Genomic DNA, 26,645 nt, shown 5'->3' on the forward strand with positions numbered 1-26,645 from the left:
GGGGTCCTGGAACACAATACATACCTACCGGTAGCGCCGGGTGTCGTAGCTACCGCATCATCGCTATCGTTGGTGTGCGCCCCCGGAATCTCCAGTTTGACAGTGGATAATCATACGATTTTTATTCCAACTGTCGTCTCTGATGTATACCGTCGTTATTTGAAGCTGATTGCGCGGTTGTATTCAATTTATCCCGATCATCTGAGTTCCTTGAGACGACCGCATGAACTTCTTCTGGTACATGTTCGCGATCGAGAAAATGTCTCCCCTCTATGCGAGGTTGCGCGTTGAGCTTGAGTCGCCATCTTCCTCTGTTCTATTGATCTTCAAAGTCTTGCCCAGTCGTATCGCCCTTCCAGACGCAGTGGTAGTCTGGCGAGTCGCCCAAGTGCTACCGAAAAGACCTGGGCATATGTATCGGATCACTGGTCGCAACAAGGGACAGCACCCTGTTTCCAGTTTGTAAGTGCATGGGGCCAAAGATTTGCTGAGGCGCTCTTGACGTACCAGACACAACGGCGATGTTGACCTCGACTGCCCCCCAGATACAAAATGTTGCATAGTCGTACGGCAGTTGCTTCGTATCGGCCGGAAAGCGGATGAGAATCACAAGTACAATGCAGGATGCTATACAGACACTATTATTCGATTAGTAGTTGCCATAGTATGACTGAGAAGGCCTCACATGGCGCCGAGTAGGAAGAAGCTCGCAACGGCTAGTTTCTGCTGTAGCGGCATTCGGAGGCGGCAGACTGGAACCATGGGAAGGACTAGGATGATCATATCCAGCATGAAGTGCGTAGTAATTGTGGCCAGGAAGAACTTATCGCCATCGATTTTGCAAGTTGCGGGTATTGACTTGTCCCAGATCGCGCGCGTAGGGACGCAGCGGAAGGCTAGCATGAACGTTCGAAAGATGAGCCATGTTGGGGCTATAATCAGAAGGATTAAGATGGGTAACCGGATAGCAGAGAGCTTGAACAATCTCCAGTAAAAAAGCAGTATAGACATTTTGGAGAAGGCGAGCGATGTGGCGTAACAAAGCGAGTTGAAGAATCCAAGTTTTCGGGCCTGGTACAGGACAGCCTGTCGAGCCGGGTCGCCTAGAGAATCGGGCATGCGCTTTCCGAGTGACCAGTGCAGTGTCCCTGGTAAGAAAATGTCAATGCAGTCGTTGAAGGGAACGATCTCGTTTACATTCCAATAGTATGGCGCAGTACCCAGTCGCAAAGAGCTGTGTACGGACATAATCTTAGTATTTGTACTCAGGCAGGTGAATAATATGGAGCTTACGAATGCTAGAATCGAGAAGCAGTCGTCGAGCCACCACTTGATGCCCGTTAATTGCCGTGCAACCATTCGCATTGAAAGCGCTACTAAAGCCGCGAGCCACGTGATGCCGATGCTGACATAGATGTCAATTTGAAGCCCGGCCATGGGTGGCAAAGATGAGAGGAAGTCTGTTCGCTGCAGTTTTCAAGATGTCAGAGGAATAATTCCGTGCTAATCATGAGTGTGGACGGTGTCTAGTCAATGTCCGAGACAGCCGTTTGCAGGCCTGTCGCTGAGTCCCCATCTTGAGACTCGAGCAAGCGTCATCCCTTGGTGTAGCTGATGAACGCAGCGGTCGAAACACGAATTTCCTCGATAGATGAAAGCATATAAGCACGTAAGCTAATCTGCTGTGGGTGTTCGACCATTGATGTCGTGAATGCAAAGTGAGGAGATTAAAGACTAGTCCCAATCGGGTAGTCACCACTCATGTTCAAGGGATCTTTGCAACGATACTGGCCTGCATGAATGCAGTTACAATGAAGAGATATACATCAAGTTACTGAATGAAAACTTCGAGCATGTGTGACGCTTGCCGTGCTATGTTCATATGTAACTGCGTGAGCAGTGTCGGTCGGAGACTGTGATCAACGAGTGTATTGCTATCTGTTGTCGTGTTGTGATGTTGTGTTGTAGAAGCTCTCAGCTCCGAGGTAAGCGCACTTGCCCACCAGGCAGTACCTGCTACAATAGGATATCATGTGATCTAAGCCACGTGGTTACATCATAACATGACGCCTCTTCTCAGTGCAATGTCTGCCACAGACCAACTGTTTTAAATCCTTAGAGATACCGTACATGCCTCCAAGCGCTCATCCCGTCTACGATCATAGCAATCGAATTCACCTCCATAATAAAATTGCCGCCCGCCGCCACGCGAAAATTAGCTTACTAAAACAGTCGCAACTCAGTGTTTGCAAATACCACGTGCTGCCAACCTGGGCCGCACGCTCCGAAATTCTCGCCCAACGCCTCAACGTCATTCTGCAATTCCTGCCAAGCGGTATCTGCTTCTGCACTTGTCACATCCCACTCTTCCATTAGATCATCCTCGCTAATGACGAAGTCCCTGTCCGGATCTTCCTCGCTCCTCTCCGCCACCAAGTCGTGTAGCTTGTCCTTGTCATTCGAGGAACCACGGTTGAGCAGGCCCTTCATATCTTGCTGATTAGCTGCGAGCCAGTACGTACGATGGAAGCGCTTCTCGGTAGGTTTGGCGTCGTGTTTCCACTTGTAGTTCTCGACAAGCCAGTCTGCTTGAAGGCATTGTTCAAAGAGATGACGTTGATCGGTTGCAAGTGTTGTCCAGTGAATCTCGTTCTGTACATGCCAGTAGAATCCGTACGTTCCAGTCGTGATCGTTGATGACGGGACAGGCTCGTATTCGAAAGGGTTTGCTGCATTATGCAGTACAAGGCTCGAGTAGCGGTCTCCGTCATTGATGAAGCCTTGGGACACATGAGAGAAGTGACGCTTCCTGTATTGAGCGTTCAATGTAGTGTCAAAAAGCTCTTCAAAACAACGCTGGGCAAACATGTAGCCCTTGGGTTTGAGCTGGTAATGGAACACCGACCATTTGTGTTCCTCATACTTGCTGATCATAGCCTGAGGTAACTGACCCGCAGTTTGAGAAGGAAACTCAATGATCGGTGGGGTGTGCACTATAACGTGACAATGAAGGCAGTTGGTGTCTGCTCCAGTATACCCTTCGTCATCGTACGGACTCTGATAGGCGTTGGTGGCTGGTCCGAGCTGTGAGTTCCAATCGACCTCAGGCGCGATCATGGCTCTGGGTTTGCGTCGCTTTGCAGGTGGAGCGGTCACTGACTTAGTTTTGGATGGCCCAGATGGCGGCAACGGGCGGTGGGTCAGAGCTTGCGACATGCCAGCGGTGATGGTGTTCCTGTATGCCTCTCCCCTTTGATGATATTTTTCTTGCTTGCGACGAGTGGTGGTATCCGGCAGCCTTCGAGGTACCTTTCGAGATTCTATTCTGTATCAGCACGGATGTCTCACAAATTGATGAGAGCGACTCGCTGGTCGAGTTACCTGTACGCCATTCTTACATTGCAGGCAACTGGGTCGTCTGGCCATGGTGATCAGTCAAGGTAGGCAATGATACGATTGAGGTACGGCATGGTTGAAACACAGGATCAGGCGGAATTTGATAAACTTGAGGCTGTACTGGAGGTAGCGCTTACAGTGTATGGAAGTCTGACAACTGTGGTCGGCGGAGGAGGTCTGGCTGTGAAGGATCATTGCATGTCCAGGCTCCATGATTCCCTCCAGTACCATCAGTTTTCCAGATCTATGCATGATTGCAGTGATATTTGAGTTCGAGGAAAGGTAGGCGCGCGTCTGTGGCAAGAAGTCTTCGGGGCTTCGTGAAAGACCGTTGGAAACAGAGCAGCGCTGAGTAAGGCTCTTTCGATCAAGGTAGGAGTGCCTGGAATCATTACGAGTCGAGTCAAGACAGCCGATGCGAGGCTGGAGCGGCTGCAATGGCTGCAAGATGTGGTAGCGAAGTGGCGGCGTCAGTAAGTAACGCAGTGAAAATTGGGACGTTGATTGCATTGAGCTCTCATCTTTATCCCGTGGTTCAGACGAAAGACCACTGCCAGCGTTTACAAGATTGTTGAAGCCATGCGTTTCGAGTGGTGGGCTCAGTGAATGCTGTGCAGGTACAGTGAAATGAAGCTCGTTGGGTAGTGACGACAGTTCTTATTGTAGATGCTGCCAGGCACTATAGCCCTGAGTAGATACGTTCGGCAGCTGAAGAGGCGCAAGTGCATTCGTTTTATGCAATTCACGTGTCGCAAGCGCTGGTGGGCGGCGCTGAGATACTCGTTTGGGGTATACATGAGATGGAAAGAAGTTTGATGTATGCAATGCAATGGCCGATTTTCTACTGTGCATGGTTGATACGGCAGTGGAGGGGTTCGTCTTGGATTTTGAAGTCTACAGGTGGGGGCTGCTGCCTTGGCGCGAGTGAAGGGAAGGAGCGGGCTGCGAGGTGAGAGAAATAGAGCGCGAAAACACGCGTGGAACTGACAGTAGCAGTTATCCGTCTCTTATTGCGCTGATTGGAACGTAGAGCGGCGCTGCGGTAAACAAGCTGGTGTCGATCGAGAAATGCAGCAAACGAGCTGTTGGAGTGAAGGGAAGCTTCGAGAGAGTCCACGAACGCGACTACCGCAACTAAGGAAACCTACCTCACTTGTGACATTAACGCAAGGATAGCTGAGGACGGAGGACGAGTGGTGGTAGACTAATGCAGAGTTCTGCCTAGATCATGGCGGGTTCCTGCAGGTGGTGCGAAATAGTAGAATAACCCCAGTCCAGCGCGTTCTACACTCGGCCTTTGTTGCAGCATTCATATGAAGCACAAACAAATGGAACTGAGAAGGCGTTGTCTCAGCCTTAAAGAACGGCACGTCGCTTTGAAACTGCCAACAACTAAACCTCATCATGCCTTTGTCCGAAGCATATCCAGTTCACTGGTGTCCTTGAGATTGAGTACGATCGCGACTTTTGTTGAATGGTGTTTGAGCATCGTGCAATTGCTGTGCTCCATGCTGCCCGCAGTATCCTCGTATCTCTTATCGTACTTTTCCCAAATGCCTTTACACGCGCTGAAACGCCAATTGACAATGCTGCCCGTGATTCATTTCCGCCGAAGATGGCATTCTTACACAACGCGCTTGACCTATCGTGCATGTGAGTGGGTGTGTTAATTTCAAGAATTGCAGCGACTGACCTCGAAGAATCTCTTCAGCCACCAGACCTGGAATCCACCGTTGAGGCTGAGTACGAGGATCTGGAAGATGCTCCACCACTTGACTCGTGCATTGGTGCTCTCGGCAGTATTCCTGTGTGTCCTCTCGCGGAGGACAATGTAGCCCTGCTCATCCTTGACCTGCGAAATGAGCTCTGACAGTTGACGCACTGCACCCTGTCAGCATACCGTGCTTCTCTGCTAAGGCTTCCACCCCTCGTATCACGTACCTTCCTTCTCGAGAGGATCCTGCGGCGCCTCCGACTCGGGGACGTAGACAATTCCGTGTACGTTGAAAGAGACCTCCTTTGTGTTGGCACCCCAGTGCTCGTTGTTGAAGCAGTACGTGTATTTGCCATCTTCCGTTGCATCGAATGAATGGTCCCCAGAGGACACGCCGCGCTCGTGGACCTGGTAGCTGCGAGAGGGTGTCTCGATCTGCGAACAAGCGTTAGCCGTTGCTCTGGCTCCCGCATCCAGAGGTCGCCACGACTGCCAATGCGTACCCAGAAATCAATCTCCAAGTTTCCGCTGCCGCCAAACTCCCGGTCGCCAACCTGGAAGGTGACTGTCATCCTGTCGTCCTTGTGCAGCTGCTCGTGGAAGCATTCGCGCTGGTGCGCCTTCATCTGGATGGTGTGCGCTGACGTGACGGAGAAAAGACCGCTTGCCGCAGCGAGGAGACCGAGGGAGGAAAACAGCATCGTTGCGACAGGTCTGGGTGGCTGCTGTCTTTTGTTGTTGCGTTCAAGAGACGTGTTGACGAGCATCACGGAGATGCCACGATTGCCCGCAATGCAGTTCGTTGGTCCGTGCTCGCGCCTCTCTCGCACCCAGAGCCACCTCCCAACATTAGAATCCCCGTCGTTTCGTAGCGCGCCAGAAAGGCATCGACCATTAGTACTTGGTGAATTGTCGCTCGTGTTCTCGTGCATATGACAGCTCAATTCTGCATCCCGTTACCCTTTGCCACCCATCTTCATCAGCCTTGGAAGCATATGTCTCGCACATACGCTTTCATCGAAATTAGCTAAGAACAACATGTAGGATGAGCTGATATTTGACAGTGCAGGGGGCATCTCTGCAATGGAATTATCTCTGTAGTGGCACCATCTCTGGAGTGTATTCTCGTCTTGTCTTGTCTCATGATTTTGTCATTCCCTACGTCTTTGCTGCGCAATCCTACAGCTGTCAACGGACTTCCATTACCTCCTCTCAATCGATCTTATCTACTTTAATCGGCATTTCTTTTTGGCAGGCCTTCGAATGTCTGGACCTCTATTGTGCTCTGCTTCACTTCATCTCGATGCCAAGACAAGCTTAGCCCACTGCAAAATGCACGCAACATCTCGACCCTGGACGCAGCAACACCATCGCCAGCTTTTGAGCTTGCCTATCTTCTTTCCTTGGTATGCATTAAAATGGCAGACGCAAGCGGCGCCCCAAGGCGCGTATCCATGGCGTACATCCTTGGCTTCAGCAACAAGCCTTTCAAAAATGGAGGGCCACCTGCGCCGCCACCTGCGCCTCGCCATCCAAGCGCGTTCAAGAGAATGGTGGGCTCTTACTACGCGAACATACGAGCTGACTCACTAACCGTTGGCAGGTCACAACGCCCGGCGGTGTTATCGAGTGGGCCGCCAGTGATGGTCGACGTGGTACCCTCACCGGTCCCGGCAAGCCACGCCTGACGACTTCCAACGTTGCACAAGTTCCTGACGGCAATGTGCCGGAAGTCAAGGCTGCTTCGGAGAAAGTAGCAGACGAAGACGATGGCGGTCTTTTCGGCGGTGGACTGTTCGGAAACGTGCCTGCTGCACCAGCCTCGGTGAAAGTTGCAGATGGCGACAATCTCGCCGACGGTACCTGGACCAAAGAGGAGGACGAGAAGCTTTTAGAGCTCAGAGCAGCGAATCACAAAGGCCCATGGGCCTCCATTGCTGACGAGCTGGGCAAGAAAGAACACGAATGCAAGGCGCGTTTCAAGGTGGTCAAGCCTAACGATTGGCGACCAAATAATGCGGGAGGTGGTGGTTGTGGTGGCGGCAAGCAAAAGAAAGGCAAACAAAGGGACCAAATGGGGCAGAAGATCCAGCAAGGTGGTGACAACAATCCTGATGAGAAGAAAGGCGAAAACAATGCCTCCGGGGACAACCCTTGGGTCACTGGTGGAGCCAACAAGGATGGAGACAATCAAAACTCCGGCGGCTTCAAAGCCAACACGAGTAATGGGTGGAATACCGGCGGCGGTGGTGGCGGCAGGGTAGAATGGGACACCAGCGCTAAAAACAACGGCTCTGGCGGCTTCGGCGACACCACACCCGCATGGGGCGCTGGAGGCGGTGATTCGGGAGGCAACGATCCAGAGAGATGGGATACTGACAACAATGGCGGGGGTAATTCTGGAGGCGGTGGCGGAGCAAACGGCTGGGAGAATCCAGCTGGGGGCGATGCATGGGGCGCACCAGCCAATAACACGTCCAAGGATAACACCTCGAAGAAAAGCTCGTCGGTGAAGGACTCATCGTCCAAAAAGGATGTCAAGTCATCTTCCAACAAGCACTATTCGCAGTCTGTGTCGAAGCACCGCTCTTCTCGCAGCTCTGATAAGGCTTCTATCTCAGTACCGGCTGAGTACGAACTCAAGCCCGACTCTATATTCTCTGCTGACGACTTACGACTTATCGCGAAGATACTGCAGCAAGACTGCTCGATGGTGTGGGACAGGGTCAGCTGGAGGTTCAAAGACAAGACAGGCAGGAATGTACATCCTGACGTATTCGAGAAAAAGATCACAGGCAAGATCGAGAACAGAACTGATTGGTGAATTTGGCCTCCGAGTCTGGGATGACCTCTTGACCGTCGGTTGAACGAACTTCCAGCAGTGCTTCTCGCAACTTGCTATTGTTCATGTAATATAATCTTGCTCAAGTGGGCCGACGTAGGCCACAGCTAGGTTGGTATGTCTGACTGACAGCCTGGTGCGCACTTTCAAGGAACTGCATAATGAATGAATGGATAGATTTGATTAACGTCCTATAAAATTTGGGGTTTGCCCGGTTCCCTTGACCTCCTAAGGGATACTAGGGACGCGCTGCGCTCGGGTCTTAGGGGGTTCCAGCTCTGTCATAGGTAGCAATGTTTTTAGTCGAGGCTTTAGATTGGGAATAATCTGAGGTCAAGTGGTTTCCTTCCGAAGGAACAGCACAGACGCAATGAAAACCGAGTAGGTATGGATCTCGATGCCTGACCCGTTTCACGCGGACATCCCTCTCGATCCGACGATGTTGTGTTGCGGTGCAAGTCGGTCCGACAGGCCTTGATCGTCACCTCTGTTGACTACTTTGGACTAGCACGTCTCAGGTCATGTATATATGGTCGCCTCCCAGCTAGCAAGCAACTCAGCGCAGTTTCCATCAACTATACAGCGGCTACGTCTGCCGCAACATGTTGCAATAGCTCCGCTGAAAATGCTCCGATGTAGGATTGATCTAAATCCGATAAAACGAGATTGATAAGATCGCCCCACTCTTATTGCACGCCCAAGCAATGAGAAGCTTTCGGTAGAAAGCTTCATGTCGTGAGCCCGACATGCTGCCCAGAGTGAGACCAAGTGATGGTATATTCTGCAGGCGACCCATGTAGGTTGAATGCTACAATAATAAGAGCATCCCGCTATTGTATTGCAGGTCTTCGCGCCTACTTTGACATTAGCTATCGTACCGTGATGCATCTCCACAGCTAGCTGCTCGCCGCATTGGCGATTTTATTTCCAGCTCAAGCCCAGGCCAACAGTACGGATATGTGGCCATTGCAAGCCTTCAAGTCTCCCAAGCTCTCCATTACAAGACTCGCACCACCTTACCAGGCCACATATCTCTCCCAGTCAGTGGTCACAAAGCTCATAACATCAGTCTCTTCGTTTACCAAGATGACGGCGAGCTGATCTGGCAGTCTGAATAAGGAAATTTAGCTGCCTTCCGCCCAACCAATCTCTTCTATGAGCCAGTCCTTGGCTTCTTCAGCGGTATAACACTTCCTGAACCTTGAGGCTTTGGCTATGGAATAGTGCAGATCCTCAACCAACAATACGAGCGCAAATACAACGTCACACTGTGGAATTTGACTTTCCGACTCGAGAAATCAGTCCACTGTACGACCTTACGAAGTATTGGCCGTTTCGTTGGATCGATATGCATGAGAACCTCTCTACCCCTGAAGACTGAAGGTGCAATGTTTGTCACCTCAAAAAACGTCACACCCTGGAATTCGACTTCCATCGGCGGACCAAGACATGGATGAATTGTCGACTAGATTGTGCTCAGAACAAATGTAACCAACAGTGTGATTCTGTGGTAGTGGCGTCATCTCGATCATGTCAACGAGATCTCTTTGAAAAGCGTTCTACCAACGTAGCCTCCGGGCAACTTAGGTCAGTACAGCAGCCACCCCTGGGGACCATTCCACATCAATTCTGTCGAGCACTTCTCCGACGGTAGTCCGATTCTCTGATCAGGACACTACTGCTCCGTTTTTAAGATCGCCCGCAAAAGTAGTATAGAACGTCACTCAATGTAACCTCATTACTCCTTCTCCGACCCCTCAGATCCTATTTACTCCGTTTCCATGGCTAAATGCAAGCTGCGCCCTCCAATGACATCTTCATGGGATTCGGTAGCGTGCCCAGGATGAAAGAGCTCAGTGAGAGTGGCGATGTGGTTCTGAGTGTAGCATGGGGCGGAGCAGTATCGATGCAGAATTATCGTGGGTACAAATCGCCGTGGGTTGGAAAGCCCGTTACGAAGCCGGAAATCGCTGTCTGTTGGAACGGAATTACAACTGAGGTCTATATGAGCTGAAAATTGGAATAGGGCAACGGAGGTGAGCAGTTGGAGCGTGTGGGGTGGTGCGGGGAACAGGACAATGAGGAGGATTGAGATTGTTGAGAATAGTGGGTTTGAGAGGGTGGCAATTATCGGTGCTGAGTTTACATATGTAAGAACTGAGGCCCCAGGTGAAGGTATCGAGCTGTTTGTGCCTCACGTCGTTGCTGTCACAGAGATTTGCGACCGATACGATGTAGAATAAAAAAACGGTGGCAATGGATAATCTTGTTATGAGCGAAGCAACTAAGTAGTATCGATGTTGTTTCTGCTAGACTATAGGGCTGCATTTTCGATGTAGATAACGAGTATACGCAAGCAACCATGAGTGATGCCTTCATGCGGAATCATCCCTGGCGCACATCTGTTCGAGAAGTACACATGGAGGATCTTTGTTACTCATCCCACAACCTCCCCCGTACGACGAGCTTTGACCTTGCATAACAAAGGATTCTTCATCCATAGCGCAAAGGACTTCTGTTCCAGCCAGCCCTGGCTCTCTTTGCAGAGCTCCAGATCGAAGCATAACATAATTGAAGCAAGTATAAGCCGCATTTCATGCATGGCCATATTCTGACCAAGACAGTTCTGGTGGCCCCATCCAAATGGCTGCAAAGCATCATGCACGTCGTTTGCATATGTGGCATTTTCTCCAGGCACCCACCGCTCTGGGATAAATTGGTCAGGATCCTGAAAGTTGGCTGGGGAGCGATAGGTGGAATAGTGATGAACTGATACCCTAGTTTCCTCTGGTATCCATTTCCCAAGGATCTGTTGGCCGCCTGTGGGGACAACGCGAGGGCTTCCAATAGGGACTGGAGGGTAGATTCGGAGACCTTCTTTCAAACAAGCGTTTAGGTACTTGCATTGAGCAAGGTTGTCGAATGTCATCTGCTCAGGCAACTGAAATTTTGTACAAATTTCGTTTTTTAGACGTGTGCATTGTTCAGTGTTCTGGAGCAGATAATATGTCAGACCACTTAGCAAAGTAGCTATGAATGTTAGTTTCAGGCTGTGCATTAACCACAAAGAGGCTCACCTGTGGTTTCAGACCCAGCTAGCATGAACAGTTCGGCGTTGGAATGCATCTCCTCTATCGAAAGGGCGTTCTCAGAGTCCTGTGCCAAGATAATAAGATTCCAGATGTCAGGCTGATCAGAACCTTCTTGCAAACGTTGATTCACGCGGTCAGCTGAGTACTGACAGTGATTCTTTCGTTGCTCTGTAACCCATCTAGGCTCATAGCGCTTAAACATTGAGTCTAGTAGGGGGTAGTACGCGATAATTGATGCAAAGGGCAACATCTTAAGTGACTCAAAAACAGAACGAACCCAAGGGCTGAGCTCATTCTTCTCTAGTAAGCTAAGAGAATGGCCAAAGCACAGTTGAGCCATAGTGTCAAAAGTGGTGAAATTAAAGAGTTGCGTCAACTCAGCAGGTTGCTGGCTGTCTGCAATCTGAACCAGCTTTGTCAATAGGATATCCACACTTTTGAGACAGAGTTAGCGAGGTTTTCAGTGCTGTTGGAATTGGATATGAAGCCTTTACTTACTATGCTTTGAACAGGGGTTCTTGCTTTTTAAGTGCACGGTCAGAGAAAGCTGGCGAGAAGAGCCGGCGAACTCGCGCATGGTCCTCGAAAGTGGCGTTTAACATACTTGGGACACCTTTTTCATATTAATCACTGCACTAGAAAGAAAACGTAGAGCTATCATACCATTGGCAGGTTGCACAGAGAATTCTGGTGCTTTGTTGTTCTCCAGTCTGCCCTTGCTGTGTCCGTGGATATCTTTCCATGCCTGTGCTGTAGCATAGCTAAGGTCGGTTGGTCCAAATCGAACAACAGGTCCATATTTCATGTGGAGTTGATACATCCACTGTACATCTCTTCCTTGGATTGTGGCCAGCCAATATGGGATTCGGCTGATTGAACACAACCTTGGCCCTGGAAACTCTGCAAGAGGATGCAAAGTTAGAAGGTATACATGTTTTGCTGCAATATACGCGCTGATCAAAGACAGTATAAGCGTGATGAAATTGAATGAAAGACTGTTGTGCAACAAGAGAGAGGGCAAAATGCCAGGACTCTTCTGATCCATGGTAGCTGTAATGGTGTACTTCGTGTAGTGGAAGCTAAAGAGTATGTGAGTATTTAGAGCGTGTGTTGAAATCTGTCTTGGAGCAAAGGGCCAGCAAAGAAATGCAGAGTTCTATCCATGCGCGGCCGTTGAGCTTCGGTAAATTGGCCAAAATGGAAACGCAATTGAGTCGTATATCATCATTGGTGCAACGTTAACAGGGAACCCATACCTAGTCCGTATTAAGGTTGACGCCGCAACTAAGCTGCACATGAATGTAGCTTGGGATGTGTTATGGATTCCCCTGAAACTCGTGTGACGCATTGCTGCTGGAAAATACTTCTGCGGAAGCTTCAACACTCAAATTCACTACAGTTAGTGATTTCATAGCGACCACTTGAGTACTTCTTTGTGTCATACGTTTTATTTGATTGATCTTCCCAGCACATGTAAATAGCGGAGGAAAGCCAAGCGCGCTAGTTAAGAGGTAGAAGGAGCGGTGTACTGTATTAAACTTGTTTCGCCTACAGCCGCATGAGACCTTCAATGCGATAGGCCATAGCTTGGACGATAGAATTATCGTGGTCTAGCGCAAGGCGGCTCGCCAACGTTCTTGATCCTACCACGCGTTCTCGTAGCTTGGCAATCCTGGCTCCACGCCAATACTCCAATCCACCCGTCGTTCAGTCGGCCTCAGGCCGAATCTGCACACGCAACGCTCAAGTGTCTGTGCACTGTGGGATTCTATTGCCTGCCCAATGGGTCTTATGCGCTCGATTGACCAGGAACTTGAAAGCATTTCGGAAATAAGTGAAAGTTGCATCCACTATCCAACTTTTGTCTCATAAGTTCACGCAATTAATTTTTCCCTCGTTGCTGAAATTGTGCACATGACTTCTCCCGATACCGCTCCACTGACAGGCCAGGAAATAGCTTCTGCTGCCTATGTTCTGCCACCTCTTCAGCCACAAGGGCTATCTCTTGGTATCGTTGCAGTGTCAATTCTACTTGCTATTATTACCTTGCTTGTTGCTTGTCTTCGCATCTGGGTGCGATTGGGTCTGTTGACAGGCCTCACGAGGGTTTGGAAGACGGAGGACTATCTCTTCGTCCTTGCATTGGTGGGTCAATCCTTCATACCATGCTTCAGATTATTTTACCCTTAGCTGGCTAGATCCCTTTAGACCTTTTTGACTGTGCAGTAGGTACCTTTCATACCTTCAGTTGTTTGGGCTATTATTGCCGTTCATTATGGTGTCGGTTTGCGGGATGCAGATCTGCCCTCTTCGCTCTACGCTGTTCGCGCTGGCGAATACATCGTGTATTGGGAAGTCATGTACTTCGTCTCCTCAACTTTGATCAAAAGCGCCATCGGGTTCACCTGCATTCGCATAGATCAACGAAAACGAGTGACCTATCCAGTTCTCCTGAACATTTTCATCATGTGGCTCACTGCCGCACTTGCCCTAATGTTTGTATTTGTCAACTGCAGACCTCTAGCAGCTACCTGGAACCCCGCTTTGTGAGTCTTCCAATGCAACAGTACATCTCAAATAAGTAGAGTGTACCAGAAGTCTTGGGGCTGACAATCTCTCAGAGGTACCTGTCAACAGATGATCAGTTTGGAGACCGTCAGCTATATTGTGTCAGCAGTCCAGGCATTGACGGATTGGGTATCTGCCTTTGTCCCATGCTACATTGTCTCCAAACTACAGATGCCTCGCCGAACGAAAATCACCATCGTCTTCATCCTCGGTCTAGGTATCCTTGCCAGCATCGCTACTATCATACGCTTGCCTTATCTGAAATACTACAATACCGCCAAGTACCCAAAAGACTTTCTCTGTAAGGGTCCATATTAGCGACAAGTTTTGAACATAACGCAAGGCCTAACGCAACTTAGTTCATGTTGGTGTCATCGTAATGTGCTCCAACGCAGAGTGTAGTCTTGGCATCATCGCATGTTCTCTTCCGCCGCTCCGAAAGTTACTCAAGATGTTTTATGAACATTGGAGCAGCTACAAACGAGGCGCTCAGGTATGTTTCGGTCGCTTGGGTCTATCCATATTAACACAAAAGTCCTACCATGTATGCACACGCTAAGTGGTAGACAGGATTACGATGTTCGTAATAGCGGCATGATATTGGGTCCGTTGCATCCTCAATCAGACGGTCTTTCATCAACCCGAGCGGCTGCGAGGAATGAAATTTGGCATACACTGGATAATGACGACTCGAGCCGAAAGGGGATTTTACAATAATTTCGCGATACCATGCTAGCTGAACTGCGATATCTCAAATCGATTTTCTACAGTTAAATATTACAGCGATTTGGCTGTTCAAAGTGTCTACGCCGCTCCAGAAGAAGACGTTATCTTGACTCCGATCTCTCCTGGTTCGCAGGAGCTGATTCAAGACGTTGAATTCCAACTCCAACTTCAGGCCGTACATTGATGGCTTGCGGCTCACCTGCACTTCATAAAATCAAGCAAATTGAAGCTCGATCAGGATCAAATGCAAACCAATTAAAACCCTGTTAGTATAGATGAGCTGCTTCATTACAGGTTGTTGAGGCCACTTTTGCACTTCGTCAGGTGTTGTGAAGATGGTTTTTGCATGGTAGATGTGAAGAGCAGAGATGAATGCTTCCTGAACTGCGAATATAGTAAGGTGAGCCCTTTTGTATATCTAGTAAGAATTGACGAAACGATCTGAGTTTGATGAATTGACTTCGTAGACAAGAGCTACGACGGGTACACGTATCGCCAGACCACTGGTGCAATGACAACGAGAACACTCCATAGTAATCTGCCGTTGCTGACCACAAAATGAAGCCTTGAATACAGAACAATCGATTGGCCAGTAATCATGCAAGACCAGCCCAGACATATGAGGGTGCCCCAAAGCAAGTCCTTGGTTGTAACCACGTGGCTTAGATCACGTGATATCCTATTGTAGCAGGCACTGCCCGCTGGGCAAGTGCACTTACCTGAGAGCTTGTGTAACACAATACCACTCAACATCACAAAACATCACAATACAAGAACAGATAGCAATAAAATCGTTGATCACAGTCTCTGACCGACACTGCTCACGCAGTTACATTGGTCGTGACTTGAAAGATCTTCGGAATGTATCCCAGCCCCCTTTCAATGCGAAACCAGATGCGACCACAATTAGGGTCAAGAAATAAAGTCCCATTCGTCACCTGAAGGTAGAGAGGATCCAGAAGAAGATTTCCAAAATGAAGAAGAGCGCAACGGAGAGGAACGCAGTCAAGAGCATCGCGACTAGCAAGGAAGTCTCTAAGCCAGCGACGACACCGTAGATATCACTTTCCATACTGTTCTAAGTTGTGGTATTGAGCTCGAAATCGGAAGATGGAGCGACTTGGCGGGATCAAGTGATTCTTGTGATGGCTTGCCCTTATCACAGCTTTTGTGCATGTCTCTGCGTATGCGGATGTCAAATTCCTCCCTGATGGTCATCAGTTCTTCTGGCATATAGTTTAATTCAAAACATATAGTTAACCTCTACAATATAGATAGGGGAACGATAGGGACGGGGGTTCCGATTCAGTCAAGGGTGAGGCATTACAAGGTTCTCGCCGCTTTTGTTGGCTGCTTTCAGAATCTGTAATGGCACTTCCACAAAGTTGAGAATGGCGTAGGCGCGCTCAAGAGCAGTAAACCGAACGGAATAGGGATGCGTGTTGCCGAAGATGCAATAGTGGCCGTGTCTCAGCCCCAAACGGTAAGTCAGTAATAAGACACAATCTGTTTTCGTCGAAATGTAGCTTCACTGAGTAGATTCCTGTAGCCAGCAATAACTTTTAATTCACCTCCCGGGCGACTAAGCTCATCGCTCATGCGGCGTCGAGTAGCACTAAAATGGTTGACGTCGTAACGCCCGCATAGTCCAGGTGCTCACACTGCAACGGCACGATCGTCTTCAAGACACAGACGAGAATCCTGCATGTAGCTGTGTGCCATCTAGAGAATTCTAGCAGTATAATCTCAGATCAACAGCTCCTAGAATACGACTGACAGATGTATGCGCATCTCCGACACGCTAAGTAGAGGAATGACGATGATCAGACTGCGTCTAACAATTACACGTATACGATGACAGATCCTGAGTTTTTATCCACAAAATATATTGCAATCTCTGGCTTCAGACGATGGCAGACTGTCCTGAGAATTTGGATCCTATTGCACATGATGGTATGTCATGTTTTGTCTTCCGATTTTGAGCGACTGGAACAGCTAGAGCAATTGTCAAGTGAACGCTCAATTGTAAATAGACCGAGCTCCAATCATTAGGACAGGCAAACAACAATTCAATTACTGACAACAAGCACATAATCATGCAGCGTAGGTAGAATAGGATGCTTTAGTCTATGACGAGTAGATTTTCTTCAGGAGAGATTTCGCTGACGAATTCGAGCGCGGAACCTTTTGTGATGTGATAGTAGCGAACGAGATACGAAACTGAAGCTTAAACTTATCTTCAAATCTGTTGCGGTGCAAGTCGGTCCGACAGGCCTCGATCGTCACCTCAGTTGACTACCTTGGACTAGCACGTCTCAGGGCATGTATATATGGTCGCCTCCTAGCTAGCAATCAACTCAGCGCAGTTTTCCATCGATATACAGCGGCTACGTTTGCCGCAACAAAATCCCCCAATGCAAGACCCTAACGCCCTAGCATCATTGTAAACAGCAGTGGCGCTATATTGCGTACTGACTGCAGCCTCAGCTTCAACAGCAAGAAGGCTCTGCATTATTTTTGACAATCCAGAAGCAGTCTTACGGCATCTGGATTTTCGCATAATCTCAAAAGTGCGCGGCTCCATGAGAAGCTGGGAGCTTTCGAATAAGCTAATGCATTCAAGGTCCAGCGCATCACATGCAGTACAATAACAGGCTTGCAATTAAATGCTGTTATGTTGCGGCAGAAAACTGCGCTGAGTTACTTGCTAGCTGGGAGGCGACCATATATACATGAACTGAGACGTGCTAGTCCAAGGTAGTGAACAGAGGTGACGATCAAGGCCTGTCGGACCGACTTGCACCGCAACAAAATCACAACCCACGAGTACTTGGAGCACCGACCTTGGAATTTCGACCCGATGACAGTCTCGACTACTCCATCATCTTTGAATCCCACATCAATACCAGCCAATGGCCGAGACTCAAATGATCCGGCTGAAGTCTAGACAACGAGGACGTACAATCTGCTTATTGGGCTGGGTGTTGGTCTTGGAGCGTCACTGCTCATCGCCAGCTATCTACTATATCTTGAAATGCGTAAGTGACACAAGTCTGGGAGTTTGACCCCATCGAGAGAGAAAGTCGAATACTCAGGAGATGAGATGGCCCAACTAGACGCGATATGCAACTACGACGTTGATGCAGGACAGCCAGCTGGCGTCGAGCTTCCTTCACGCGTACCCAGGCGCACCAGCCATGGAGCTATCCCACTGCCATGATAAAGGGGAAAGGCACGAACACTAGGTTCTGTGGTTGACTGAAAATTTTAAGGACAAGCAATATGCAGCAGGATCGATCCGGGACCTGATAGAAATGGGTCTAGAGTTTCAATGGCGTGGCACTCAGGCTAGCTACTGCAACAGCGGTGGCAGCAGCTTCAGCTTTGCAAAGTCTCCAAGCACTTTGATAAGGGCGTCGTTGGAATCAACGAATCCATGCCAGCCCATCTTCCGTGCCTTGTTCATCGTGAGATCCAGCGAAGCACCCATCAAACTACCATCCGTGAATCCAAAGATTTGATCCATATCCATGTCTTGCAATTTATCACCAAGATGTATTCGACCTATAGTATAATCCTTCCAGAATAGCAGGTAGGCGCCAAGATAGGCAGTGAATCTTTTTCCACCGCTCCGGGACTTCTGCGAGGACTCGCAACGTGTAGTTTCTAGATATACCATTGGAACCGGTTGTGATTGCTGTGAGACCTTTATTGAGGAAGGGAAGATAGGCAGGCCATGGAAAATGCCTTTGGAATGGGCTGTCTGCTGATTCGACATGTTGGCGGTTGTCTGATTGACTTTGGTTGAAATGATTCGTTACGTCTTAGAGGATCAATTTATTGAGCTTATCACAAGTTTGCAGCCTTTCTCATTGCGAGATGTGGGTCATGTTATTCAGAAGCAACTCCAGGTGGTGATTTCGTGTGGGGAGGATGATGCATTTACAGGGGCGAGGGTATTGCCAGAACACTGAGCGGTATCCAACGACATTTGACAATCTCTCCACGATGGGAAACACTCTGTCCGTAGACTCTTAGCTCGAAAAAACAAGAACGAGTACACTCCTCCACACTGCGCACAACTCGCAGCTAGTTGGTCGAAATCGTCTCGATCTGCACGGTACCCGAGTCCTTCTACACAACCTCATGGTCACGTACGAGGACGACTTCTATACGACCGTCAGCGCCAGCCATCTCATCGCGGACGACACAGTTCTGGGGTTGTGAGTAGGAGCGCGGGATGAGATAGGGGAAGTGAGTATACGTACGATTTCCGTGCGGCGCAGATTCACGCCCCTAAAGCACTCGAGGTAGCTGGCGCTCTCCGTCTCGGCCTTCTCCAGCTCGGTCGTGTATTTGATGTACGCGACCGTCCGTGCGACCTCGATATCGCGGTGGGGGGAATCTTGTCGCAGGCGCTTCAGGCTCCTTGTAGCCTCCTCGGCGTCACCGCGTCGGACGGAGTTCCAGGGCGACTCGAACGCTTAATAGGCCCCGATGAGCAGCGGCAGAGGCCACACCCACTACAGAGCAAACGGCAAGCGCCATGCCAGGTTGCCCTGCACGTCGATCATGGCTCTGACTACACCGGAAGAGAGTAGGATGCCGGCGCCCCAGCACATGCAGACGTAAGCAGTGACATAGGGACGGAGGATAGTAGGCACGACCTCGGACGCGTAGGTGGAGAGCGTCTGCGCGCGTTAGCTTCATCTCAGGCCGGTCAGGGGTTGCAGAACGCACCTGGGACACACCCCACGGGATGCCGGACATGGCTTCGCTGAACGTCAGCAGGGACAGCGACGGCACGAAGAAGACGATGAAAATGGCGCACATCATCCAGCCCATGAAGAACATCATCGTCCTGCGGCACCCAAAGCGATCCTGGGCGCACTCGTTGACAACAAGGCCAGCAAGCTGCCCGATGAGCGCCGAGTTGGTCAACCCCGACTGCCACGCGGGCGAGATGAGCTTCTTCCCGGCCCTCACGTCCAGCTCGCCAAAGCGCTCGAGGAACTGTGTCTGTCCGTAGAACGAAGTGATCTGTCATGCATCAGCTCCAGTGCTCGACACACCCGGCAAGAAGCGAGGACCCACGATAACAACGTCGTAGCCTTCCATGATCAGGCTGGTGGACAAGAACATGGCCCAGAAGACAGCTCTCCTGTACTTCTTCAACGCGGCCCTGAGCGTCAGCGAGCAGTCAGCGGCATCATTCGCCTCAGCCTCGCGGACCAGGTCCTGCGTGTCTGTGCTGGAAAAGTCGAGAACCTTGAGCTCGCAATCGGTAGGGACGGCTGTTGCAATCGCCATGGCTGCGCGGTGCAAAAATGCTTCTAGTCCAGATGCGCTTCTGGGAGTCTGTCTGTCGTTGAGCACGGTGGGGAGGAGCAGACCCGGGGATCTGCAGTTGTTATATAGTCAAGCTTCGCCAGTATAAACTCGCTCATCTTGGCTTGGAAACCAAAGTGCCGGAGCATGTAGTTCGGTATTAGGATGCGGGGACCCTGGATTCACTTGCTAGAGCACATGGTAGCAATGCTTCTTTTACGATGGTCGAGGGGAAACGGGCAATCAGCAAGCATCGGCGATCCGGCCAGCGCAAATGTACGGGCAGCTCCCACCGGTGGGCTGGACCCTGCCACCGCAGCCCACTGGACCGAGGGTTCGGTGAAGGTGCCGCAATGTGGGGTGACTCAACTTGCTCAACACATAATCACCAGCTAGGAGCCAGCATTACGACAGTCATGGGCTGATGTGCAAAGCTCCATGGGCATGTACAAAGCTCCATGGGCATTGCTGAGGAAGACGTCTCTACTGTAAGTTTTCGGCAGTGTTGCGAGATCACACCAGGGCGGAGGCCGCGACCTCGTATCAGCGGGGTAACAGCGCGGGGACTGACCGCAAGTCCACGGAGGGTGCTGCGAAGGAAGAGTAAAGTGACTATCCTTGACATGTATTGTTGATAGGAGTTAGATGAGCGCCGCTGACACACGAAGGAAGCGCTGCTCGGACCTGACTCCTGCGAGCGCTCTGCATCGACGCCACCCAGGAGAACGACAGCTGTGTGAGGTCAATAGTTAGCTCGAAGGGTGGACTTGCACGATCCGCAGGGCAACAGCTGCAAATACTTCGTAGGCCTGCCAAGTCAAGTCGGCTGGATCGTAAACTCGTGAATTCATATCATACTACCCCTTCCAACGCCAGACATGCGTTCCGTCACCACGCTACTCCTGCTCTTCAGGAAGCACGTGCGCAGCGCTAAGCCCGAGCTCCTCTCCCACCCTGCGGACGACGTGCTGGATAGCCTTGCAGGCGGGACTGTCGGGATACGCGGTCAGGAAGCTCTCGCCGAAATCACAGGCCATGCCGATTCTAGGATCGAGGGGCACCGCGCCCAGGAAAGGGATATTCTCGTCCTGGGCCAGGCGTCGCGCGCCGCCGGTGCTCGGGCGGAAGATTTGCGCCTCGTGCTTGCAGCCGGGACACACGAAGCCCGACATGTTCTCGACGATGCCGAGGATGCGGATGGATGCCTTGCGGCAGAAGTCGATTTCCTTGCGGACGTCCAGCAGGCTGACCTCCTGGGGCGTGGTGACGAGCACGGCGCCGCTGACGCCGCTGGCCTTGAGGAACGAGTTGACGCTGAGGTGCTCGTCGCTGGTGCCCGGCGGGGTGTCGACAATCAGAAAGTCCAGCTCGCCCCAGCACACGTCCATGAGGAACTTCTTGATGAGGCCGTTCTTCTTGGGCCCGCGCCAGATGACGGCGTCATCGCGGTTGGGCAGCATAAACTGCACGCTCATGACGCCGAGATTCTCGCTGACCCACACGGGCTCCCAGCCGTCGGCGGTCACGTGGATCGTCTCGTCCTCGACGCCCATCATCTTGGGTATCGACGGGCCGCAGATGTCCGTGTCCATCAGGCCGACGGTTGAGGCCGGGTTGGAGGCGAAGCCATGCGAGAGCATGGCGCTGAATGTGCTCTTACCGACGCCGCCTTTGCCGGAGAGGACGAGCATCTTGTGCTGGACCGACGCGAGGCGCGCCGTGATGAGGGGGATGTCGGGGTCGGGGCCTTTGGGCGCCGAGGCGCAGATGGCCTGATTCGGGCAGCCAGCGCAGTTGTCTGCTTTGCCTGCCTGGAGCGACTCCGGGCCGGGGCAGTGTTCTGCGCAGAGTTGTCAGTAGTGTATAGTTGCCATCGCTTTGCGACGCGGCGGTGGCGGCGCGTACCGGGCTCGGGCGCAACGAGCTTCGGCGCCTTCTGGAGAGGCGCATCGAAGTCGACTTGTGTTGGTTCTTCGAGCGAGGGCGCCATGCTGGTGTGGGACTGGCGAGTGCGTCGTGGCTCACATGGTTGCGTCTTGGAGAAATATCACTGAAGCTTGATAATCATCCCGCCATTGTAGGGCTGACGCTTTAGCTTGCCCCACCGAGACCGGACCTACTCGGTGCATTCCTCACGTTTGTCATGGTCAGTCACGTGAGCCATGTCTATCCATGCAATTCGTCACGTGAACTATGTCTATTTATGCAGTTCATGTATCGTCATCTTCATCCTCATCGTCTCCATGCCACACATCTCTACTAAGCAACCCCACTCCTCCACCGCGTTCCTACTTCAGCTTGACCATCACGTACGGAATCTCGACGTCCTCCTCATTCTGGTCCTCCGCCGTGATCTCGAAGATGACGTTCTTCTGGTGCTCGGGAACGGCCTTCTTGCTGACGTGCTCGACGAGCTTGCTCATGCTGGGAACTGTTAGCTGCTGTCCTACACATGCATTCAAAAAAGTGAAACTCACCTCAGTCCCATCCTGTCCTTCAGCTTGGCCGGAGGATAGAACGATGCGTAAAGCAAACTGACCCCAGAGCTGACCATCTGGATGTCGAGCCCCTTCTGCTTGAAGTGCTCGACAAACTCCTTCAGCGTCATGTCCTCAACCTCGAAGCGATCCCATAGCCTATCGATCGTGACATCGCCGTCTGGCCCAGCGTATGTGCCCTTCGGGCTGGCAATGGGCTCGCTGAAACCGAAGAAGGGTAGCGCCAGGTTGATGAACCCGTTCTTGTACTGCTCAATGTCATCCTTGCCATCAACCACCTTGTAAAGCTCGAGGTTGACAAGACCAGTGACCAGCGCCGTCGTCGTCGCGATCGCAGGGATGATCTTGCCAGCAATGAACTTGGTCTTGTGACGGTCCGCCTGCTCGATCTTGTAGTTCTCGGCCCGCAGGTTACTGCATGCCGTGATGAAGTCGATGTGGTGATTTGTGTCGTCGTCCTTCTCGAACTCAACAGGCTCCAGCTTGAAGCCAGCGAGCGACTTAGGCGACGGCAGCTGGCTAATCATCTCGTCCAGCTCGTTGTTATCATCCATGGGAGGCGCGTTGGCATTTGGGTCGGGCTCGTTCTCGCTCGCTTGGATCTTGACCGTCGGGTCGGGTCTGAAGTCAGGAACAATCATGTCGTTCAGAACCTCGAGGTAGTGCTCCTTGGTCGCGTTCGGTTTGATTCCGTAGTTGTACGCGTGCAGGATAGCGGCAGCCTCGACGAAGGTAGCGTGTGTGGGATTCGAGGCGTCGAACTTCAACGGGTCCGGTGCACGCTTGGGTCCGGACCAGAATGCTTGACCAGATCCAGTTGTGGAGTCCTTGGGGAAATTGTACAGCAGCTGCGCAATGCTGTGGTTGTAGCTCTTCTCAAACTGCTGACGGGCCCAGATGATGCAGTCGTCAAATGTAAGAGGCTTCTCTGTAACCAAGAAGTCACGCAGTGTCTCTAGTGTCTGCTTCTCATTGCCAGACTGCTTCAATGATGCGCCTAGGTAGTCGGGCTGTGTGAGGTAAAGGTTGACAACTTCCGGACCCTTGACGAACAGCGAGTCGAACATCTCGCGTGCCCACGCGATGGTGTGCTCAATTCGGTTCGGGAAACTACGCAGCGTGCACATGGGGAACGACTTCTCCGGCGGGTCTTGCGACGAAGAGTAGGACTCTGTGATGAACGGAAGAACGACCTGGGTATTGCCCTTGGTGCCGAGAGTACCGCTATCGAGCAGAGGCTTGCGGAAGAAGACGCATCGGCGGTCGACGTATGTGCGGGCCTCGACATTGTCAAGAGCGTTGGTGACGCCGTCTAGCGAGTTCCAGAACGTCTCGTTGAAGATTTCTTCTGTGTCTGGGCCAACCTTGTCGGACAGAACCTCGATCTTGTTGTTGAGATCAGGGTTCATGGCCTGGACAGCCTTTGCAGCTGCTGCAGACTTCAACGAGCCGACATCGTGGGGACGGAATAGGAACTGGCGGTTCAAGTTGCTCTTCTCGATCTGGTCGTTGTCGGTGACGGTGATCTTGCCACCAGGCCCGGCAGCCAGACCCATCAGCGCCCAGTTCTTCAGCATTTCGCAGCCAATGGCACCGGCACCAACGAGGAACTGCTTGACGTTGCCAAGCTTCTTCTGGTACTCCTGACCGAGAACCGCGATCTGACCATCGTAGCGGGAGCCAATCGGAGCGCAGTCCTTCTCCGAGCGTGCTGTGGAGGTGGGAAGCGACTCAAGCGAGTCAAAGTACAGCCACTGCATGATCGGGTGGAACTTTCCGGAGACAGACTTGAGCACCTCTTGCGCAGCCAGGCCACCGAAGAAAGCAGCGACGGGACTGAGATCGCCGCGGGCCTGGTAGCTGAGCTCCTTGATCAGCTTCTCGTCGAGCTCGACTTTGTCCTCGCCCTGTCCAGCCAAGCCCTGTGCAAGCTTCAGAACCTCGGCTGCGTCAGCCTCGTTGTGTGGTCGCGGGAACTCGCCGTTGTGACTCTCGGCGAACTCGTGCAGAGCCTGGATACCAATGTGGAGCTGCTGCGGACGGTCGAACTTTGCGAAATCGGAGATCAGGAGCTCGGGCTTCTTCAGCTGCTGGCTGAGTGGCTCGAAGTTGACGATCTTGGGCATCTTGACCTGAATGTACTGGCCTCCACTCTTGTACTCGCCCAGCCCAGAGACGTCGCCAATGGAGAATGTGTATGGTCCCTTGACCTCGATCTTGCGAGGGGCACAGTCGTTCAAGCCCTCCATACCCTTGACCTCAGAGAATGTGACCCAGTCACCGTCCTCAAGACCGTGGCGCGTCTCATCGAGCGCCGAAACAAGACCCTCCGAATCAATGCCAGCAATGATTCCATTTGTAACGTTCTCGCCGGTGGGGTCGCCGATGGTGAAGTTCTTGCCGAAGTCGGTGAAGATTGAGCCGAACAGACCGAAGGTGTCGGTGATGACAATATAGATGCCGTTCTCGTGGCAGTAGTCTGCGATCGTGACCTGATCCTTCAGCAGTGTATCGGTCAAGACGATGACCTGGAACTGCTTCAACTGAGACAGGTCTGACGTTAGGTCCTTGCCAGTATATTCCTGCACAGGTGTGTATGGGTTGAGCTCCGAGACTCGTGGGACGGTGACGGTGGCGCGCGGCTTACCGACGTCGTCTGGGCGGAGGAAGAACTGTGACGAGAGATCGGCGAGGGCGGCGGGCTTGGGGTCGTAGAGCGTTAACGACTTGACACCGGCGAGGGCAATGTTCTTCGCGATCTCGACACCGAGACCCCGCATGCCCGCTACGAGAACATTGGATGAGCCCATGCGCTTCATGGCCTCGTGGCCGAGCACGTACAGTTGTCGGCTGTAGAGCGACTCGTCGATCTCGCCGTTGTTGCCAGACGCCTCCTTGAGCTGCTCGACGGCGGCTGGAGGGTCGTCGACCTGCATTTTGTCCTGCGTCGTGTTAGTCATTGTGGTTTTAGGAGAAAGGTTGGTCGGTAGGATGGCAGCGTGAAGTTCTATGGTTGCCACGCGCGCATGCACTGGTTTACTAATGCACAGCCCGGCGCAACCCACTTCGGCGCATTTGCTTAGTGATGACAAGGGCACACTTGCTGTCATAATTTTCTTGGTTGGACTAGAGTCCTCGCTGGAATGCTTGCGCTTCGACAGCTTGTCGGCGGGCGCTGTGGGTGGAGCTATCGTGTGTCGTCGTGGGTGCGTTTAGTAAGGTGGGGTGTGACGTATGTAGTGTTGTGTGCGTATGTACAGCTGGTGTAAGTATGGGTGGTGGGTGAGGTGGAGTGTAGGAGAAATTGAGAGTGCGATTTGGTGCTGTTGAGGCAGCAGCTACGGTGAAAGCTGCGTTGATGACTTGCCTTCGAAGAAGGTGCTGGATTACGAAGTAGAGCTCGAAACCACCCCACATGGCCCGTGCCATAATGCGGTCACCGTGCTAGGCCTTGTCCATCCAAGTCCTCACCGTTCCACTTTCGTCTTTGACATGTTGTTCACAATAATTAGGCCATCGTTTACATTTGCGAAGGTTGGTAGTCTGCACCTCCCAGCTAATTACTACTCCTAACCACTTCCCATGGATCTTCGCCGAGTCAGCATTGCCAGATGACTCTACGGTTCGCTATCACCACACCCTATTAGTTAATTCTGTGTGTTTACATCGTGTACCTCCGTACATCGTATCTGTACTCTGCATTCGATCAGCCATAGCACCTTCATACTTCTCAGGATCCTTACGGTATTGCAGACGGAGTTGACGCTGTTGCCAGAGTGCTATGACGCTAATCGTAAGCTGCAACTGCCAAAGTCGATAGCTGCAGCTGCTTCTGCGGACAGACTGTTTGAGGACATCGGGGTTGCTGGTAGAATAAGATCGATGCAAGGACGGTGTGCACGAGGCTGTTGTAACGCACTTTTCCTGCACAGGACCTTAAGCTACTCTATATCCCAGGTTTCATATACTGGTCTACGTGCGAAGTCATGTAGTACTTTTGCCAGACCTCGGCATTACTCCGTAGGTATGGTAAGATGGATAGTACTTTTGTCGTCCCTCTCGAATGTCCCTCTGGACACTACGCAGACGCCAAAGTTAACGCCGCATGAAGACCGCGCTCCAGGGCCAATATCATGCAGTGATTGGACAATGCAGGGGGTGCCGCTGGCCCAACACACAGGTTGTACTTTTGCTGGCGAATCAAGAGGCTGAAGATACGCCACCACGGTCAGCCTGATCACTGCCACTCATCCATAACAACAACTCCATAATCCTCTTCTTCTTCTTCGTGAATCAGTATTTTAATGAGGTACCAGAGACTGCGCTGATCAAGTCCATCTTTGGTGGCGGAGTTTCATGCCTTCCAGTCGGCAGATTGCAGCCTTGTCAATCATCAAGTCGATTTCGACTTCATTCCCCCGCTTATCCAAAAAGTTATCATCTAAACCTACACAGGTAACTGCTAGGGCCAAACAGGTAAT

General features: G+C 51.5%; 10 protein-coding genes across 10 annotated transcripts; 2 read left to right on the forward strand and 8 right to left on the reverse strand.

The window, feature by feature from the left end:
* Positions 1 to 151: 151 nt before the first annotated feature.
* Positions 152 to 1,437, reverse strand: M421DRAFT_404771 (uncharacterized protein; the record flags this gene model as incomplete). Its single annotated transcript, XM_033590278.1, has 4 exons — positions 152 to 449; positions 508 to 638; positions 686 to 1,188; positions 1,294 to 1,437. 4 exons carry the CDS (start codon positions 1,435 to 1,437, stop codon positions 271 to 273), a joined length of 957 nt encoding a protein of 318 aa, XP_033444087.1. The 3' UTR covers positions 152 to 270.
* Positions 1,438 to 2,178: 741 nt separating this feature from the next.
* Positions 2,179 to 3,426, reverse strand: M421DRAFT_404773 (uncharacterized protein; the record flags this gene model as incomplete). The annotated part of the gene is made up of 4 exons (XM_033590279.1): positions 2,179 to 2,809; positions 3,038 to 3,250; positions 3,310 to 3,320; positions 3,382 to 3,426. The coding sequence occupies 4 exons, from the start codon at positions 3,424 to 3,426 to the stop codon at positions 2,224 to 2,226; spliced, it is 855 nt and encodes a 284-aa protein (XP_033444088.1). The 3' UTR covers positions 2,179 to 2,223.
* A 1,594-nt stretch (positions 3,427 to 5,020) lies between these two features.
* Positions 5,021 to 5,811, reverse strand: M421DRAFT_104141 (transmembrane emp24 domain-containing protein 2 precursor; the record flags this gene model as incomplete). The annotated part of the gene is made up of 4 exons (XM_033586983.1): positions 5,021 to 5,038; positions 5,090 to 5,277; positions 5,338 to 5,545; positions 5,614 to 5,811. The coding sequence occupies 4 exons, from the start codon at positions 5,809 to 5,811 to the stop codon at positions 5,021 to 5,023; spliced, it is 612 nt and encodes a 203-aa protein (XP_033444089.1).
* A 476-nt stretch (positions 5,812 to 6,287) lies between these two features.
* On the forward strand, positions 6,288 to 7,975 carry M421DRAFT_302944 (uncharacterized protein). Its single transcript, XM_033589124.1, has 2 exons — positions 6,288 to 6,663; positions 6,714 to 7,975. Exons 1-2 carry the CDS (start codon positions 6,529 to 6,531, stop codon positions 7,932 to 7,934), a joined length of 1,356 nt encoding a protein of 451 aa, XP_033444090.1. The 5' UTR covers positions 6,288 to 6,528; the 3' UTR covers positions 7,935 to 7,975.
* A 2,414-nt stretch (positions 7,976 to 10,389) lies between these two features.
* On the reverse strand, positions 10,390 to 12,089 carry M421DRAFT_74255 (cytochrome P450; the record flags this gene model as incomplete). Its single annotated transcript, XM_033597020.1, has 4 exons — positions 10,390 to 10,982; positions 11,030 to 11,478; positions 11,543 to 11,657; positions 11,693 to 12,089. 4 exons carry the CDS (start codon positions 12,087 to 12,089, stop codon positions 10,390 to 10,392), a joined length of 1,554 nt encoding a protein of 517 aa, XP_033444091.1.
* Positions 12,090 to 12,899: 810 nt separating this feature from the next.
* M421DRAFT_302964 (uncharacterized protein) lies at positions 12,900 to 14,425 on the forward strand. The gene is made up of 5 exons (XM_033589125.1): positions 12,900 to 13,189; positions 13,274 to 13,590; positions 13,666 to 13,913; positions 13,972 to 14,105; positions 14,183 to 14,425. Exons 1-5 carry the CDS (start codon positions 12,959 to 12,961, stop codon positions 14,327 to 14,329), a joined length of 1,077 nt encoding a protein of 358 aa, XP_033444092.1. The 5' UTR covers positions 12,900 to 12,958; the 3' UTR covers positions 14,330 to 14,425.
* Positions 14,426 to 17,690: 3,265 nt separating this feature from the next.
* Positions 17,691 to 18,116, reverse strand: M421DRAFT_95799 (uncharacterized protein; the record flags this gene model as incomplete). Its single annotated transcript, XM_033598342.1, has 1 exon — positions 17,691 to 18,116. One exon carries the CDS (start codon positions 18,114 to 18,116, stop codon positions 17,691 to 17,693), a length of 426 nt encoding a protein of 141 aa, XP_033444093.1.
* Positions 18,117 to 18,606: 490 nt separating this feature from the next.
* M421DRAFT_404788 (uncharacterized protein) lies at positions 18,607 to 19,913 on the reverse strand. The gene is made up of 3 exons (XM_033590280.1): positions 19,433 to 19,913; positions 19,079 to 19,378; positions 18,607 to 19,029 (listed from the first exon to the last, which is right to left on the reverse strand). The coding sequence occupies exons 1-3, from the start codon at positions 19,646 to 19,648 to the stop codon at positions 18,862 to 18,864; spliced, it is 684 nt and encodes a 227-aa protein (XP_033444094.1). The 5' UTR covers positions 19,649 to 19,913; the 3' UTR covers positions 18,607 to 18,861.
* Positions 19,914 to 20,562: 649 nt separating this feature from the next.
* On the reverse strand, positions 20,563 to 21,656 carry M421DRAFT_74223 (cytosolic Fe-S cluster assembly factor NBP35; the record flags this gene model as incomplete). Its single annotated transcript, XM_033597016.1, has 2 exons — positions 20,563 to 21,506; positions 21,572 to 21,656. The coding sequence occupies 2 exons, from the start codon at positions 21,654 to 21,656 to the stop codon at positions 20,563 to 20,565; spliced, it is 1,029 nt and encodes a 342-aa protein (XP_033444095.1).
* Positions 21,657 to 21,731: 75 nt separating this feature from the next.
* Positions 21,732 to 25,636, reverse strand: M421DRAFT_302980 (ubiquitin-activating enzyme E1). Its single transcript, XM_033589126.1, has 3 exons — positions 25,269 to 25,636; positions 22,144 to 25,106; positions 21,732 to 22,090 (listed from the first exon to the last, which is right to left on the reverse strand). The coding sequence occupies exons 1-3, from the start codon at positions 25,272 to 25,274 to the stop codon at positions 21,955 to 21,957; spliced, it is 3,105 nt and encodes a 1,034-aa protein (XP_033444096.1). The 5' UTR covers positions 25,275 to 25,636; the 3' UTR covers positions 21,732 to 21,954.
* Between the last annotated feature and the right edge of the window lie 1,009 nt (positions 25,637 to 26,645).

Source organism: Didymella exigua, assembly GCF_010094145.1.
Source record: "Didymella exigua CBS 183.55 unplaced genomic scaffold M421scaffold_45, whole genome shotgun sequence".
NCBI lineage: Eukaryota > Fungi > Ascomycota > Dothideomycetes > Pleosporales > Didymellaceae > Didymella > Didymella exigua.

Coding starts and splice junctions, on each gene's coding strand:
- M421DRAFT_302944 (XM_033589124.1), top strand. CDS start 6,529: ATGGCAGACGCAAGCGGCGCCCCAAGGCGCGTATCCATGGCGTACATC. Junction 6,664..6,713: donor CAAGCGCGTTCAAGAGAATG/GTGGGCTCTTAC, acceptor AACCGTTGGCAG/GTCACAACGCCCGGCGGTGT.
- M421DRAFT_302964 (XM_033589125.1), top strand. CDS start 12,959: ATGACTTCTCCCGATACCGCTCCACTGACAGGCCAGGAAATAGCTTCT. Junction 13,591..13,665: donor GCTACCTGGAACCCCGCTTT/GTGAGTCTTCCA, acceptor ACAATCTCTCAG/AGGTACCTGTCAACAGATGA. Junction 13,914..13,971: donor GTACCCAAAAGACTTTCTCT/GTAAGGGTCCAT, acceptor AACGCAACTTAG/TTCATGTTGGTGTCATCGTA.
- M421DRAFT_404788 (XM_033590280.1), bottom strand. CDS start 19,648: ATGGCGATTGCAACAGCCGTCCCTACCGATTGCGAGCTCAAGGTTCTC. Junction 19,379..19,432: donor AAGGCTACGACGTTGTTATC/GTGGGTCCTCGC, acceptor GATGCATGACAG/ATCACTTCGTTCTACGGACA. Junction 19,030..19,078: donor TCCCGTGGGGTGTGTCCCAG/GTGCGTTCTGCA, acceptor TAACGCGCGCAG/ACGCTCTCCACCTACGCGTC.
- M421DRAFT_302980 (XM_033589126.1), bottom strand. Junction 22,091..22,143: donor AAGGACAGGATGGGACTGAG/GTGAGTTTCACT, acceptor AACAGTTCCCAG/CATGAGCAAGCTCGTCGAGC.